The sequence below is a fragment of the Elephas maximus genome, chromosome 4, assembly GCF_024166365.1.
Source record: "Elephas maximus indicus isolate mEleMax1 chromosome 4, mEleMax1 primary haplotype, whole genome shotgun sequence".
NCBI classification, from domain to species: domain Eukaryota; kingdom Metazoa; phylum Chordata; class Mammalia; order Proboscidea; family Elephantidae; genus Elephas; species Elephas maximus.
This window is the reverse complement of record NC_064822.1, coordinates 93,963,009-93,977,032: the sequence shown is the minus strand read 5'-3', so window position 1 is coordinate 93,977,032 and position 14,024 is coordinate 93,963,009. Positions and strand designations below refer to the sequence as shown.

Below are 14,024 nucleotides of genomic sequence, written 5' to 3'. Positions count from 1 at the left end.
TCCACACTTGGCAAATAATTGGCTATCAATTTTTTTAAACAACTCGTATTATGGAAAAAAAAAAAAGAAAACTTCATCGAAGTAGAGAAGATAATAAAATGAACCCCATGTTCCCATCAGACAGATTCAGCAAGTCTGATATTTTCCCACACTTGATTTATCCTTTTTTTTAATTTCTGAAGTATTTTTAAATATTTTAAAGCATCCCAGACATTATGACATTTTATCCCTAAATACTTTGGTACTCATCGTTGAAATATTAGTGCACTTTCTTACATAACTAACCATAATTGTACCTAATAAAATTAATGATAATGCTTTAAAGTCATGTAATATGTGGTTCGTATTCAGAGTTTCCCTGGTTGTCTCAAAAATATCGTAGTTGATTTGTTCAAATCGAGATCTAAACAAGTTTTACATATTGCATTTAGTTGCTTAATCTTTTAATTCTTTTTATCTAAAGAGCTTCTCCCCGTCCTACTCTCATTCCTGCTTTTTATGCCATTGACTTGTTTAAAAAAACAACTCACTTGCCCTATAGAATGTTGCTCGTTCTAAATTTGTCTGCTTTCTCATGGAGTCCTTTACCTTATTCCTCAATCTCCCATAAACCTGTTGCAGTGCGATTAATTACTTTTGTGTGTGGCCCTTTCTAGCCCTGGTCTTGTAACTCCTACCCAGATGACTGTGTGTTAGGGTAATTGTGGCCTATCAAGGGGACTGGTCAGTTTTACCTTAAAAGAGAGCCAATTTCTGGCAGAGAGGGAGAGGCCGCCACCACCAAAGAGGGAGAGACCTGCAGGAGACAGTGCAGTGGGCTTCCCATGGAGCGAGAAAGCTGAGTCCCTTTGGGCAGAGACTGAGGGCCAGGGAGAAGTCCATGCCTGACCCACGAATTTGGGACTTGCCAGCCTCCACAACCGTGTGAGCTATTTCCTTCATATAATTCGTGAGCTCTGTGAGACGTTGCCGCAAATTAGGGATCCCAAAGACAGGAGGGAGAGTACTGAGGGGAAAGGGAGTAGTTGATATTAGAGATGATGGAGTGGTATACAGCAGCTTGGAAAAGTTAGACGTTTGTGACATCTTTAACCTCCTCTTCCTAGGAAGCAGCTTTGTGCTGATTCTTATGAAAGAAATTATTTGTTTACTTGTAAACTGGAAATTAGAGCTAAAAGCTTGATTAGATTTAGGTTCAGCTTTTTTGATAAGAATATAACATATAATATTTATCATTACAAAATTATTATTTAAATAATTTTACTAAAATATGTTCACTTTGTAAATGTAAATAAGTACAAAGAAGAAAACATTTTCTTATCTCATTACTTATGTACGGTAACTTTTAAAATTTTGGTATCATTTCTTCCCAGGCTTGTTGGTATACCAAAGTTGGTTGTTATCTTAATTTTTTATTTTAGCTATTTCCACAAAATACATTGTAATTTATATCCCTCTTTTTACATCTGTACTATTATGTGCGTTTTCTATATTATTATGTAGTAGCCAGCTAGGTTTTTTTTTTTTTTTATTATTATTGAAGTAAAATTTATGTACCAAATGCACACATTTTCAGTACACAAGTCAGTAACTTTTGATAAATGTGTATACTCCATGTAACTGATGCCCCAATCTAGGGAGAATGTTTCTGTCACCCCAGAAAATTTCCTGATACCCTTTCCATTCATGTCCCAACATAGGCAAATTTTGTTCTGATTTTTATCACCGTTGATTAGTTTTTCCTTTTTTTAACGACTGCACATAAATGGAATTATATAGCATGTATTATTTTTTGTCTAGCTGGGATTTTTTAATCAGAAAATTATTAGTTGTGTTAACAACTTGTTTATAATAATGTGCCTGGTTAGTTGAAGAGTATGGTGAACAAAAAAAACGAATCAAATTGTGTTAACTCATTAGTGAACTGTATTTTGGAATGCCCCTTTCTCAGATGTTGTTATCAGATTCAAGAGTAAACTTTACAGCTTGACATTTATGACCACCTGTTACCCACTATAACCCTGAATCTGTAAACATTCAGTAATATGATCCGCAGCATAGTTGGTGAAATACAGTATGGTGGAATATAAAACGTGACCATAAATTTCTCACTGTGTCATTGTGTTAATAAAATAAACTTTGTAGTAAAGAATAAGAAGCATTAATAAAAGATGACAACTGAAAAAAGATTCCATGTACCTGGAACTTAAAATGGTTATTTATATATCTAAAATATTTTGGATATAAAATGAAACCGAGTTAAGATGATGTCATAAGAAAGTAGATCTTTATAAATGATTGGAAAGAAAATTTAGTGAACCACAGAAAAATCAGTGAAGATGAGCAGGTAGTTGGAAAACAGAATCTATTGAGAAAAGATAAAAGGAATTAGAAATATTAAATCTAGTAAAAGAAATGTATAATAATGAGAAGCTGCCTTCTGTTATCCTCAAAGGATTAAATTTAACAGAAAGATTTGAACTGTAATATGAAAGACTTGAGGTAGCTAAAATGGAGAACTTTGGTGGAGAGTATTAAATATCACAATTGGATATTCTTTTTGAGAGGTTTGTAATTTTAATATTTAAAGAGTGATTGGAAAATTCCTGCCTTAAGGGGGATGGATTAGGTTTTTCAGAGCCCACCCTACTAGTGATATACCAAAAGAGAAAGGAAATTTGAGAAACAGTATTATCAAATGTTTTGTTTAGTTATCAGTTTCAGATTCCAGTTATTGCTTAATATATTTAAATACCACCCCCCCACCCCGCCCTCCACACGCACACACTCCCCAGTCCTGCCAAGGAAACAAAAGTGTGTGATCTGCCTTACATCTACTAGTCTAGGGGTTGCTATGACAACAGAGTATAAGATGTATTTTTTCTAATTCTGAAACAACATCTCTGTTCAGTTTAGCTCAAAGCAATCTGAAAAATAAGACAAAATACAGTATTGGTTATTGGAAAGAACGATACACAAAAAGAAAATTTTACCTTAAACCTCTCTGTATTATACTTTCTTATTTTTGTTCTCTTTTTCACTTGAAAATAAATCATCTATAAAACCATAACCAAGTCTGAGGTGAAGAAATAATGCTTAATATTTAAACCAGAACAAGCAACCAAAAACCAGCCAGCAAAACTATGTCCCCTGATGTGGTTAAGGGGATCATGCGGTACTCCTTTAGTTCTTTGGATAAAGAGCAGATACTAGAGTCAAATGGGTGTTAAAATTGCTTTTAACTCCTATAATTATCAGCCTTGACTACCCACCCTAGGGAAACCCTGGTGGCATAGTGGTTAAGAGCTACGGCTGCTAACCAAAAGGCTGGCAGTTCGAATCTACCAGGCGCTCCTTGGAAACTCCATCAGGCATTTCTACTCTGTCCTGTAGGGTCGGTATGAGTTGGAATTGATTCTGCGGCAACGGTTTGGTGGTGTTTTGGTACCCTCCCTAGATTAGGTAACAGGATCCCATTAATAAGTAAACCCACCTTGGGAAAACAACTTATAGTGCTAAGTAATTATTTATGCCAAATGAGAAATTACTGATTTAATCTTTTTTCATTGCATTGTCATTCATTTTTAAAAATCAGAATATCTTCATGGAGGAAATTATCATGGCAAATATATGATACTGATCTTTAACCTTGAGATAAATACTACATGACAGTGCAGGAGTTGACTTCTGATCTCAATAGCAAAGCTAAATTGGGTTGTTGTTGTTTTGTACCTTCCAGTGGATTTTTGACTCATAGCAATCCCATGTGGCAGAGTAGAACTTCTCCATAGGGTTTTCTAGGCTGTGATCTTAACAGAAAAAGATCACCAGGCCTTTCTCCCACAGAGCTGCTGTGTAGGTTCAAATAGCCAACCTTCCCTTTAGTATCCGAATGCTTAGGTTGCTGAGGACCAAAAATATACCTAAGACCCAAACAGGCTTGGTTGAAGAAAGGTAAAGGAACAACAACAAAAAAAAAAAGGTAAAGCAGGACAGTAAGATGAAAGGAAGAAGGGATAACGAAAAAGGAAATAGGGGCAAGTGATAGGGCGTCTCTGATAATAGACAATTTCCAGAGTAAAAAAAAAAAAGCTAAAGAAAAATTTGTTGAGTACAGTCAGGTAAATATTCACCCGTTTTTTCTAAGAATTTGATTCTGAAGCATGGTCTCAATGTTATAAGGTTAAATGCTTACTCTAAATTTGTGAGATCAGGCACACTCTCACAGTCTTGTAGCAATGGAATTCCATTAGTAGTACTTAGAAACTCACTTTGTTAATAAAGCAATCTTGTCATTAAATCTTTGCTAACAGGGCTGCGGCCTGTTTGATAATTAGCAACTGTAATGTATTTTTCATGAAATTAGTCAGAACCTTGTCACCAAGAATGAACCTGCCTTCTACAGAAAAATGCACTCAGTGACCTGTCCCATCTTTCCTATGTCTCGTATTTATGATTCATTCATCTACATAACAATAAAGTTTATTTTACTGTGAGTAGATATCAGAAAATCTATTCAGGGAATTTAAGTGTAAGAAGTATGTGTTACTTTTTTCCAAAACAACGAATGATCAATTATTTTTTTGCTTTATGACTTATCACCTATAATAATGACATACTCTGTTTTGCTCTTTTAAAGTTGTTAACATTGCAACTCACTTTGTCCAAAGAAAAATACATCAAACAGCAAAATCATTAATTTATCTGTGCTTATTTTTCTAAAGACCAAAATATGCATTGCTGGATGAATGTACCAGTGCTGTCAGCATTGATGTTGAAGGAAAGATATTTCAGGCTGCGAAAGGAGCTGGAATTTCCTTGCTGTCTATAACACACAGGCCTTCTCTTTGGTAAGTATTTCCAATGCTAACTTTTTTGGGAGAGCTAATCCTCCCTTATGTTTCTTAAAGAACAGCTTTGCTAAACTTTTCACTGTAGAGAATAAGATATCTCACTTGTTTCCTACCTGTATTTCTCTTAAGCTACACAAAAGTAAGCTAGATAACCAAACCAGATAGCAAAATGGTAATGTATTATTTGAAAATTCTTCACTTTCCATTAATTCTGAAAATAAGTAGAAAAATTCAGTGATTTTTTTTTTTTAGCCAAAAATATTCATAATAACAATTCCATAGCCTCTACTAGGAAAGAATATATTTATATATTTTTACATCATTCTTTTAGTCCTTTCTTTAAAATCTAAGAAAAAATATACTATAACTTCTTATTCCCCCAAATGATTAAGTTTGAAAAAGCATGGGAAAAAAATTTTTGTTTTTAGGAAAAATGAACCAAAATATAAATAACTTGTAAATCTAATGGGATTTCCTGTTTTTAAAAAATGACGATGGTATTTTTACCCAGTTCTATACTTTCCGCATTGATTCCTCATCAAAATAATAGTTGCTAATGCAGATTTTCCCCATGAGCCTATCAGTCTGTCATACTGTGGTAGCTTGCGTGTTGTTGTGGTACCCATTGCGGTCAAGTTGATTCTGACTAATAGCAACCCTATAGGACAGAGTAGAACTGCCCCATAGGGTTTCCAGGGAGTGGCTGGTGGATTCGAACTGCCAGCCTTTTGGTTAGCAGACGAGTTCTTAACCACTGTGCCACCAGGGCTCCGTTGTGACATTGAAAGCTGTATTACTGGTATTTCAGATGCCAGCAGGGTCGCCAATGGTGAACAGGTTTAAGCGGAACTTCTAGACTAAGACAGGACCTGGCAGTCTACTTCTGAAAAAATTGGCCAGTGAAAGCCTTGTTAATAGCAGTGGAACATTGTCTGATATAGTGCCGGAAGATGAGCACCTCGGATCGGAAGGCACTCAAGATATGACTGGGGAAGAGCTGCCTCCTCAAAGTACAGTTGACCTTCATGATGTGAATGGAGTCAAGCTTTCAGGATCTTTATTTGCTGATGTAGGATGACTCAAAATGAGAAGAAAGAGCTGTAAACATCCATTAATAATCAGCATGTGGCATGTATGAAGTATGAATCTAGGAAAATTGCAAGTCATCAAAAATGAAATGGAATGCATAAACATCAATATCCTAGGCATTCATGAACTGAAATGGACTGTTATTGGCCATTTTGAATCAGACAATCATATGGTCTACTATGCCGGGAATGACAAATTGAAGAGGAATGGTGTTGCATTCACAGTCAAAAAGAACATTTCAGGATCCATCCTGAAGTACAACATTGTCAGTGATAGGGTAATATCCATATGCCAACAAGAAAGTACAGTTAATAAGACTGTTATTCACATTTACACATCTGCCACTAATGCAAAAGTTGAGGAAATTTTTACCAACTTCTGCAGTCTGAAGTTGATCAAACATGCAGTCAAGATGCATTGATAATTACTGGTGATTGGAATATAAAAGTTGGAAACAAAGATCTGTAGTTGGAAAATACAGCCGGAGATCACATGGTAGAATTTTGTAAGACCAGGGATTCATTCATTGCAAATACCTTTTTTTAACAGCATAAACGGACCTCATCAGATGGAAAACACAGGAATCAAATTGATTACAACTGTGGAAAGAGACAAAGAGACAATGGAAATGTTCAATATCATCAGTCAGAACAAGGCCAGGGGCTAACTGCAGAACAGACCATCAATTGCTCATATGCAAGTTCAAGTTGAAGCTGAAGAAAATTAAAACAAGTCTATGAGAAACAAAATACAACTTTGAGTATATCCCACCTGAATTTGGAAACCATCTCAAGAATATATTTGACACATTGAACACTAATGACCGAAGACCAAACGAGTTGTGGAACAACACTGTACATGAAGAAATGAAGAGATCATTAAAAAGACAGGAAAGAAAGAAAAGATCAAAATGGATGTCAGAAGAGACTTGGAAACTTGCTCTTGAATGTAGAATAGCTAAAGTAAATGTAAGAAATGATGAAGTAAGAGAGCTGAATGGGAGATTTCAGAGGGTGGCTTGAGAAGACAAAGTGAAGCATTGTAATGAAATGTGCAAAGACCTGAAATTAGAAAACCAAAAGGGAGGAACACACTTGACATTTGTCAAGCTAAAAGAACTGAAGAAAAAACTTTAAGCCTCAAGTTGCAGTTTTGATGGATTTTATGGACAAAATATTGAATGACACAGGAAACATCAAAAGAGGATGAAAGGAATACAGAGTCACTGTATCAAAAAGAATTGGCCAATGTTCAACCATTTCAGGTAGTAGCGTATGATCAAGAACCGAAGGTAATGAAGGAAGAAGTCCAACCTGCACTGAAGGCATCTGCAAAAAACAAGGCTCCAGGAACTGACAGAATACCAATTGAGATGTTTCAACAAATGGATGCAGTGCTGGAAGTGCTCACTTGCCTATGTCTAGAAATATGGAAAACAGCTACTTACCAGTCGACTGGAAGATATCCAGATTTCTGCCCATTCTAAAGAAAGGTGATCCAGCAGAATGCAGAAAGTATTGAACAATATCATTAATGTGATGTGCATGTAAAAATTTGCTGAAGATGATTAAAAAACGGTTGTAGTACATTGACAGGGAACTGCCAGAAATTCAAACCAGATTCAAAAGAGGCTGTGGAATGACGGATATCATTGCTGATATCAGATAGATCTTGGCTAAAAGCAGAGAATATCAGAAAGATGTTTACCTGTGTTTTCTTGACTATGCAAAGACATTTGACTGTGTGGATCATAAAAAATTATGGATAACATTGTGAAGAATGGGAATTCCAGAACACTTCATTCTGCTCATGAGGAACTTGACATAGACCAAGAGGCAGATATTCGAACAGAACAAGGGAATACTGCGTGGTTTAAAATCAGGAAAGGTGTACATCAGGATTGTATCTTTTTACCACATTTATTCAGTCTATATGCTGAGCAAATAATCCAAGAAGCTGGATTATATGAAGAAGAACACAACATCACGATTGGAGCAAGACTCATTAACAACCTGTGATATGCAGATGACACAACCTTGCTCACTAAAAGTGAAAAGGACTTGAAGCACTTACTGATGAAGATCAAGGACTGCAGCCTTTAGTATGGATTGCACCTCAACATAAAACAAAAAACCTCACAACTGGACCAATAAGCAACATCATGATAAAAGGAGAAAATATTGAAGTTGTCAAGGATTTCAACACCCAGGGAAGCAGCAGTCAAGAAATCAAATGATGCTTTGCATTTGGCACATTTGCTGTAAAAGACCTCTTTAAAGTGTTAAAAAGCAAAGATGTCACTTTGAGGACTAAGATACGCCTGAACCAAGCCATTATATTTTCAATTGCCTCATGTGCATGCAAAAGCTAGACTATGAATAAAGAAGACCGAAGAAGAATTGATGCTTTTGAATTAAGGTGTTGGCAAAGAAAGTTCAATATATCATGGACTGCCATAAGAATGAAGAAGTCTGTCTTGAAAGAAGTACAGCCAGAGCGCTCCTTGGAAATGAGAATGTCAAGACTTTGTCTCACATACTTTGGGCATGTTATCAGGAGGGACCAGTCCCTGGAGTGGGACATCACACTTGATAAGGTAGACAGTCGGCATAAGGGGGGAGGACCCTTGACGAGGTGGATTGACACAGTGGCTGCAACAATGGGCTCAAACATAACAAGGATTGTAGGAGTGACACAGGACTGGGTAATGTTTTGTCCTGTTGTACATATGGTCGCTATGAGTGGGAACCAACTTGACAGCACCTAACAACAACAATGCAGATTTAGCACCTATTGTTTTCCAGGCTTATCTTATTTAAGCCTCACAAGAACCTTATGAAGTATAACGAAACCAAACCTGTTGCCATGGAGTCAATTCTGACTCATAGTGACCCTGTAGGACAGAGTAGAACTGCCCCAGAGGGTTTCCAAGAAGTGGCTGGTGGCTTTGAACTGCTGACCTTATTAGCTGGCAGCTGAGCTCTTAACCACTGCACCACCAGGGCTCCAGAAACCTCTGTGTCCTCTGAGGCTCGAACTCAGGACCTTCAGGTAATGAGACCGATGCACTGCCTACTGCGCTAAGAAGGTACCTGTGCTATGAAGTATAGGTAGTCTAATTTTCCCCGTTTTAGAGTTTTTAACTAGGAGGAAACTGAGAACTAGAACATTTAGAAAAGTAATTTCCCATGATCACATACTCTATACTATAGTATAATGCTCTATTTATTATAAGGAACTCATAGTGTATCTAATGAATAAACCCTAAAAAATACTTTTTCATTCACGTTACCTTCTACTTTCTCTACTTTTTACATTCTATTTTGTCAACAAAATCTTGTTTTCTTTTGACACCTTCATAAATACAGTTGGCTCTAGTTGCTTTGGACTCCTATTTCCCAAGGAGTCTGGCAAGACTCCTCTCTCTCTAGTTACAGCATTCTGTGTCAGGTGACTGGTCAGATTCTATGCCCAAGCTCTCATCATGTATATAACTTTAAACTTAGGCTAAGTAGCATGCTTTATTTGAGTTGAATTTTGAAGCCCTTTTAGACATTATACCTGTAAAAAAAAATGTAGAGAACGCTTATAAATGTAGGTAAACTGAACACTCAGTTCAGATCAGTCTTACATTGTTCAAAGCTTTTTGGTTTTTCTGCTTGAATTCTGCTTCCAGTGAGAGGATAATAATATATTCTCATAGTCCATTCCAACGTTCAGATTTTTCAGAATTTTGTTTCCTCAGAGAGTTGACCTGGAAAATAAACATTTTATGAAGTGACCTCTGTGGTTTGTCTGTCTGTTGTTAAGAATTATATGGCCTCCAGAGCAATAGGACCCTCATTTGCTAAACTCTTCAGAGGCAATCTGGACCTAGTCCAGGATGAGTTAGGTCCATGTCAATGAATCTGATTCCTCTGATTCTTCCCTGGAAAAGACCAGCAGGACCTGAATCTTTGAGACAATTATGATATATTTGCCTATAAATCCTCTGAACCAGGGATGACATGGAACCAGGCCAGAAGAACTCTTGAAGTCTTCCTGGTGTGGACCTGTAATTTTCAGACATGCTTCCTAACTGGTCACATGTTGAGTGATAGAAAATGGAGTAATCTCTTAGTCCTGATATTTATCTGACTTTTCTCAGTGGACTTATTATGCTATCCTGCCATTCAGTTCCTCACTCAAGTAGCCTAAAGAGGCATTTGAAGCATATTCAGCCATTGTTTTCTCAATTGAGGGAACAATTTTTTTAAGCAAATAACAAAACCTGTAATTTTATCTCTTGAAACAAGAAAAACACATGTTTTAATTATAGCTACCCACAGTACATCTCTCCATAAAACTAAAAATCAAGTTATTTCTGCTTTTCAATAGTTTAACGATTTTAGATTGTAGAAATCTGTCATCTCTGATTATCTTTCCTCCCTAGATGAAATTCTTTTTTTCCCTGAAAAAAATTCAGAAGTAGAAAGAGATGTGTTTTTCCCTGTACTAGCAAACGGGTAATGATTGATTACAAAGAGTAAAATCAATACCAGTGCCTGAAGAGGCCAAAATTTTTGAAGCTTTTTAAATTATTTGACTTCTGTATAGAATTATAGCTTTATAATTCCCATTTTCCTGTGCTTTTATCCTGTTTGTGAAGGAAGTATACAGATTATTTCCAATAAGCCTCAGTTAAAATAGCAGTTTCTTTTACATTCCTCTGACTAAAATAAACCCTGTGATATTATTTTAGCTCATAAAATAGAACGTGCCTTTGAATCTTAGGGCGTAAACACCTACAGTTTCTTCCTCCCTAATGTTGTAGGACCAGAGTAATGAGCCAGATCTTCATTATAAACTGAGAATGGAACTCGCCCAAGATCTCAGCTACCACATTTTAAAATTGCTCCTAGTTGTAGATCCCAGGCTAGAAACACCCAAGAAGAGTTGAAATGAAATAAAACAAAATGAATTTTTTTGCCATCATTTCCCTTTCATATTGTATAACCATCCTTCTTTTGCTTATTTTGATAGTATTTTATTTAACTCTCACATTTTTATAGTATTTTTACTTTTTTTTTTTCTTGACATAGAAATGCATTATTTTTAATTTAGTTTTGGTAAGGTGCCGCCTCTGGGGAGGTCAGTTATTTTGAAAAGCTGAAGAACCTAAAACACAGTTAGTGTGCTGTTGATAACTGCACTACTAAAGGAGGTGGTGGGCAAATCCCACCTTTATCACTAACTGCATGGCAAAGATCACCATAAATTTAATTCCCACCTGGAAGTGACCCAGGCTTCACCTTCCCACATCTCTATTCCTCATTGCCAGCCACTTCTGTGGCACTTCTTCTCTTACCCCAACCACCCAGAGTTAGGTCAGAATTCACCCCCAGCCACCCTAAGCCAGGTCCAAACATCGCTGGCCACCTGGGGCCAAGTCATTGAATACTAGCTGTAGGATCAGGAGTCTGCAGAACTCCCTGTACTTCAGACTAGCCAGCCCTGCTAGGGCTAGGTCACAAGCCAGAAGGATTCTATCCTTCTTCATCAACTGCCCATGCAGCCTTTCTCTGTCACCCAGCCACCCAGAACTGGGTCATCATGAATTAGGACTCTGTCCTTATGACTGCCTGGACAGCCTTCCTCTGAATTAGTCACTCCAAACTAAGCCAGTCTCATTGCCCCTGTGGGTTCATTAATTCTCTATAATGGCTCTTCAGGGACACTATTACCTATGCTTAGAGTTACATATTTATTATAACCAGAAAGAATACAAGCAAAGAGATGCATCAGGCAAGGTCAGAGAGAGTTCTCAGCACAAGGCTTCCATTGTCTCCAGGGACTTGACACCTTCTCCCATACATGGATATTCTCACCACTGCAGGAAGCTCCAAAAGAGGAAGCTTCAAGGTCCAAGGTCCTATAGTCATTAGGGCTCAATGCACATGTATGAACCAGTGAATATACATAATTGACTGCATCATGCTCCCCTTCCTTCCTGAGGCCTCTTGCCAGAGTGGACCCGTGCAGGCTCTACTCATTTACACGTGTTTAAGTATTGCCTGGCTATTTTATAAAACAAAGGCCCATTGATTGCTGGACTATATTTTCAAGAGCTTTCTTTATCCCACAGTTGACCCCCTTGGCCTTTGGCTGTGGTTTTATTCAGTGTACTTAACATTGGGAGAATTGCTCCTTGTCTCCCCTTAATACCATCAATATCAGTATTTAAAAGTGCCACTGTTAAAACGTAACCTGAAAAATAAGAATCAGAAGATATTAGTGGTTGCCAGAGGCTAGGGGAAGAGGAGCAAGGAGTGACTGCTAATAGATACGTGGCTTCTTTTGGGGATAAAGAAAATTCTGAAATTAGTGATGATGAATGCACAACCTTATGAATATAATAAAATCTACCAAATTCCACACTTTAAAAAGATGAATTTTATGGTACGTGAATTATATCTCAATTTTAAAAATGAGGTAGAAACTGATAAAGAGATCGGCCCACTGATCACAGTAAATAACGATAGATGAGAGCTTGAAAGGGAGAGAGAAGAAAAACTATAAGGGAAAGACAGGAAAACCGAGGAAACCTAAGAACAAGAGCCAGTTCAGAATAGTAACAAAATGTAGACGGCTCAGCTATGTGGGACCAGCTCTGCCACCTTCACTCTCTCCACACATCCCCCACAAATCCCAGAGACTGGTGACCTGAGCATCCTTTTAAGAAGAGATGGATTGTCTCCCTTCTCATCAATAAAATAATTTCTGTACCTCTCTGAATTTCCTAATTAGGAATCTGGACCATGACAAAAGAGATTACATTGTAAGAAGGTATAGAAGTTTCTTTAAAAGATTTCTATCAAGTAGTCCATTAAAAAAAAAAAAAGTTTTAAAACTTTAATTATTGGTTAAATTTCACTTATATAGAATAATAACTCACCCCCAATGGGTAGTGTGTGAATGAATTGCTGTTATATTTCCTTGTTTTTCTCTGTATGCCCTTTTTACTTTGTTCGCTCAGCTTCTTCTCCTTATTCCCATTCTGTGTGTATGCTTTGTTATTTATTCAGGAGCATACTGGGTTATGAGAATAAATTAAATAGATGTAGCATCATGTCTTCCTTTGCAATTCATATACATTCAGAATAAGAAATAAATTTGATACAGTCAACAAGAATTTCCTAGAGATTAGATTAATGGCTTTTGAGTTTAAAAAATAATTACAAGATTTAACCTTTTGAGGGACCCTTAAAAATCAACTGTAAAATAGGCAACTTACTTAAAATTTGCCTTTAGCTGTCAATTAAAATGATAAACCCATAACTGAAATGGTTTTTCACAATTATTGCTAATATTATTTTATTTATGCAGGAAGTATCATACTCATTTATTACAGTTTGATGGTGAAGGAGGATGGCGCTTCGAACAGTTGGATACTGCTACCCGTTTAACACTGAGTGAAGAAAAACAAAAGCTAGAATCTCAGCTAGCTGGAGTTCCCAAAATGCAGCAGAGACTTAATGAACTATGTAAAATTTTGGGAGAAGACTCAGTGCTGAAAACAATAAAAAATGAAGATGAGATATCCTAATTTGTTTTGACAAATTTTACAAGTTAATTTTTAGGTAAAGCCTTTAAGAAACTCAGAGACACTCTGTTATAGTGCATGCATTGTGTTAAACTAAGTACAGAGAAAAAAAGCAGCAAGAAATGTTTTATAAAATTTTAGCTTCAAGGAACTATATGATCTGAATTTTTAGAAGAAAATAAACAAATGCATTATGTAAAGATTAGTCATTATGTCTCATACTAATTCCTACTGCAAGCCTAATTCACCTGCATAACCAGAATTTCTAAGTAAATCATGATTAATAGAAGATATTTGCCATGTGTATGTGATGTCTGAAGTTCTTAACAAACATGGGGTATATTTTGGGAAGGAAACAATTTAAGGCAGCATTTGGGTTGATACCAGGCATATAAAATTAAATTTTTGAGTAACATTTCAGTACATTCCTGGTTGATATTAGGTTTTATAGCTAGAATTCATATTCATCATTGCTAGTGGCCAACTAAACTTCTACAAAA

At 36.5% G+C, this 14,024-nt stretch overlaps 1 protein-coding gene across 1 annotated transcript in view; it reads left to right on the top strand.

Moving 5' to 3' along the window:
• Positions 1-13,527, top strand: part of ABCD2 (ATP binding cassette subfamily D member 2) — an 89,081-nt gene extending 75,554 nt beyond the window's left edge. The window contains exons 9-10 of the mRNA XM_049881515.1: positions 4,725-4,850; positions 13,308-13,527. Of these exons, the coding sequence (XP_049737472.1) occupies positions 4,725-4,850; positions 13,308-13,527 (346 nt within the window). The remainder of the gene's footprint in view (positions 1-4,724; positions 4,851-13,307) is intronic.
• Positions 13,528-14,024: the final 497 nt, after the last annotated feature.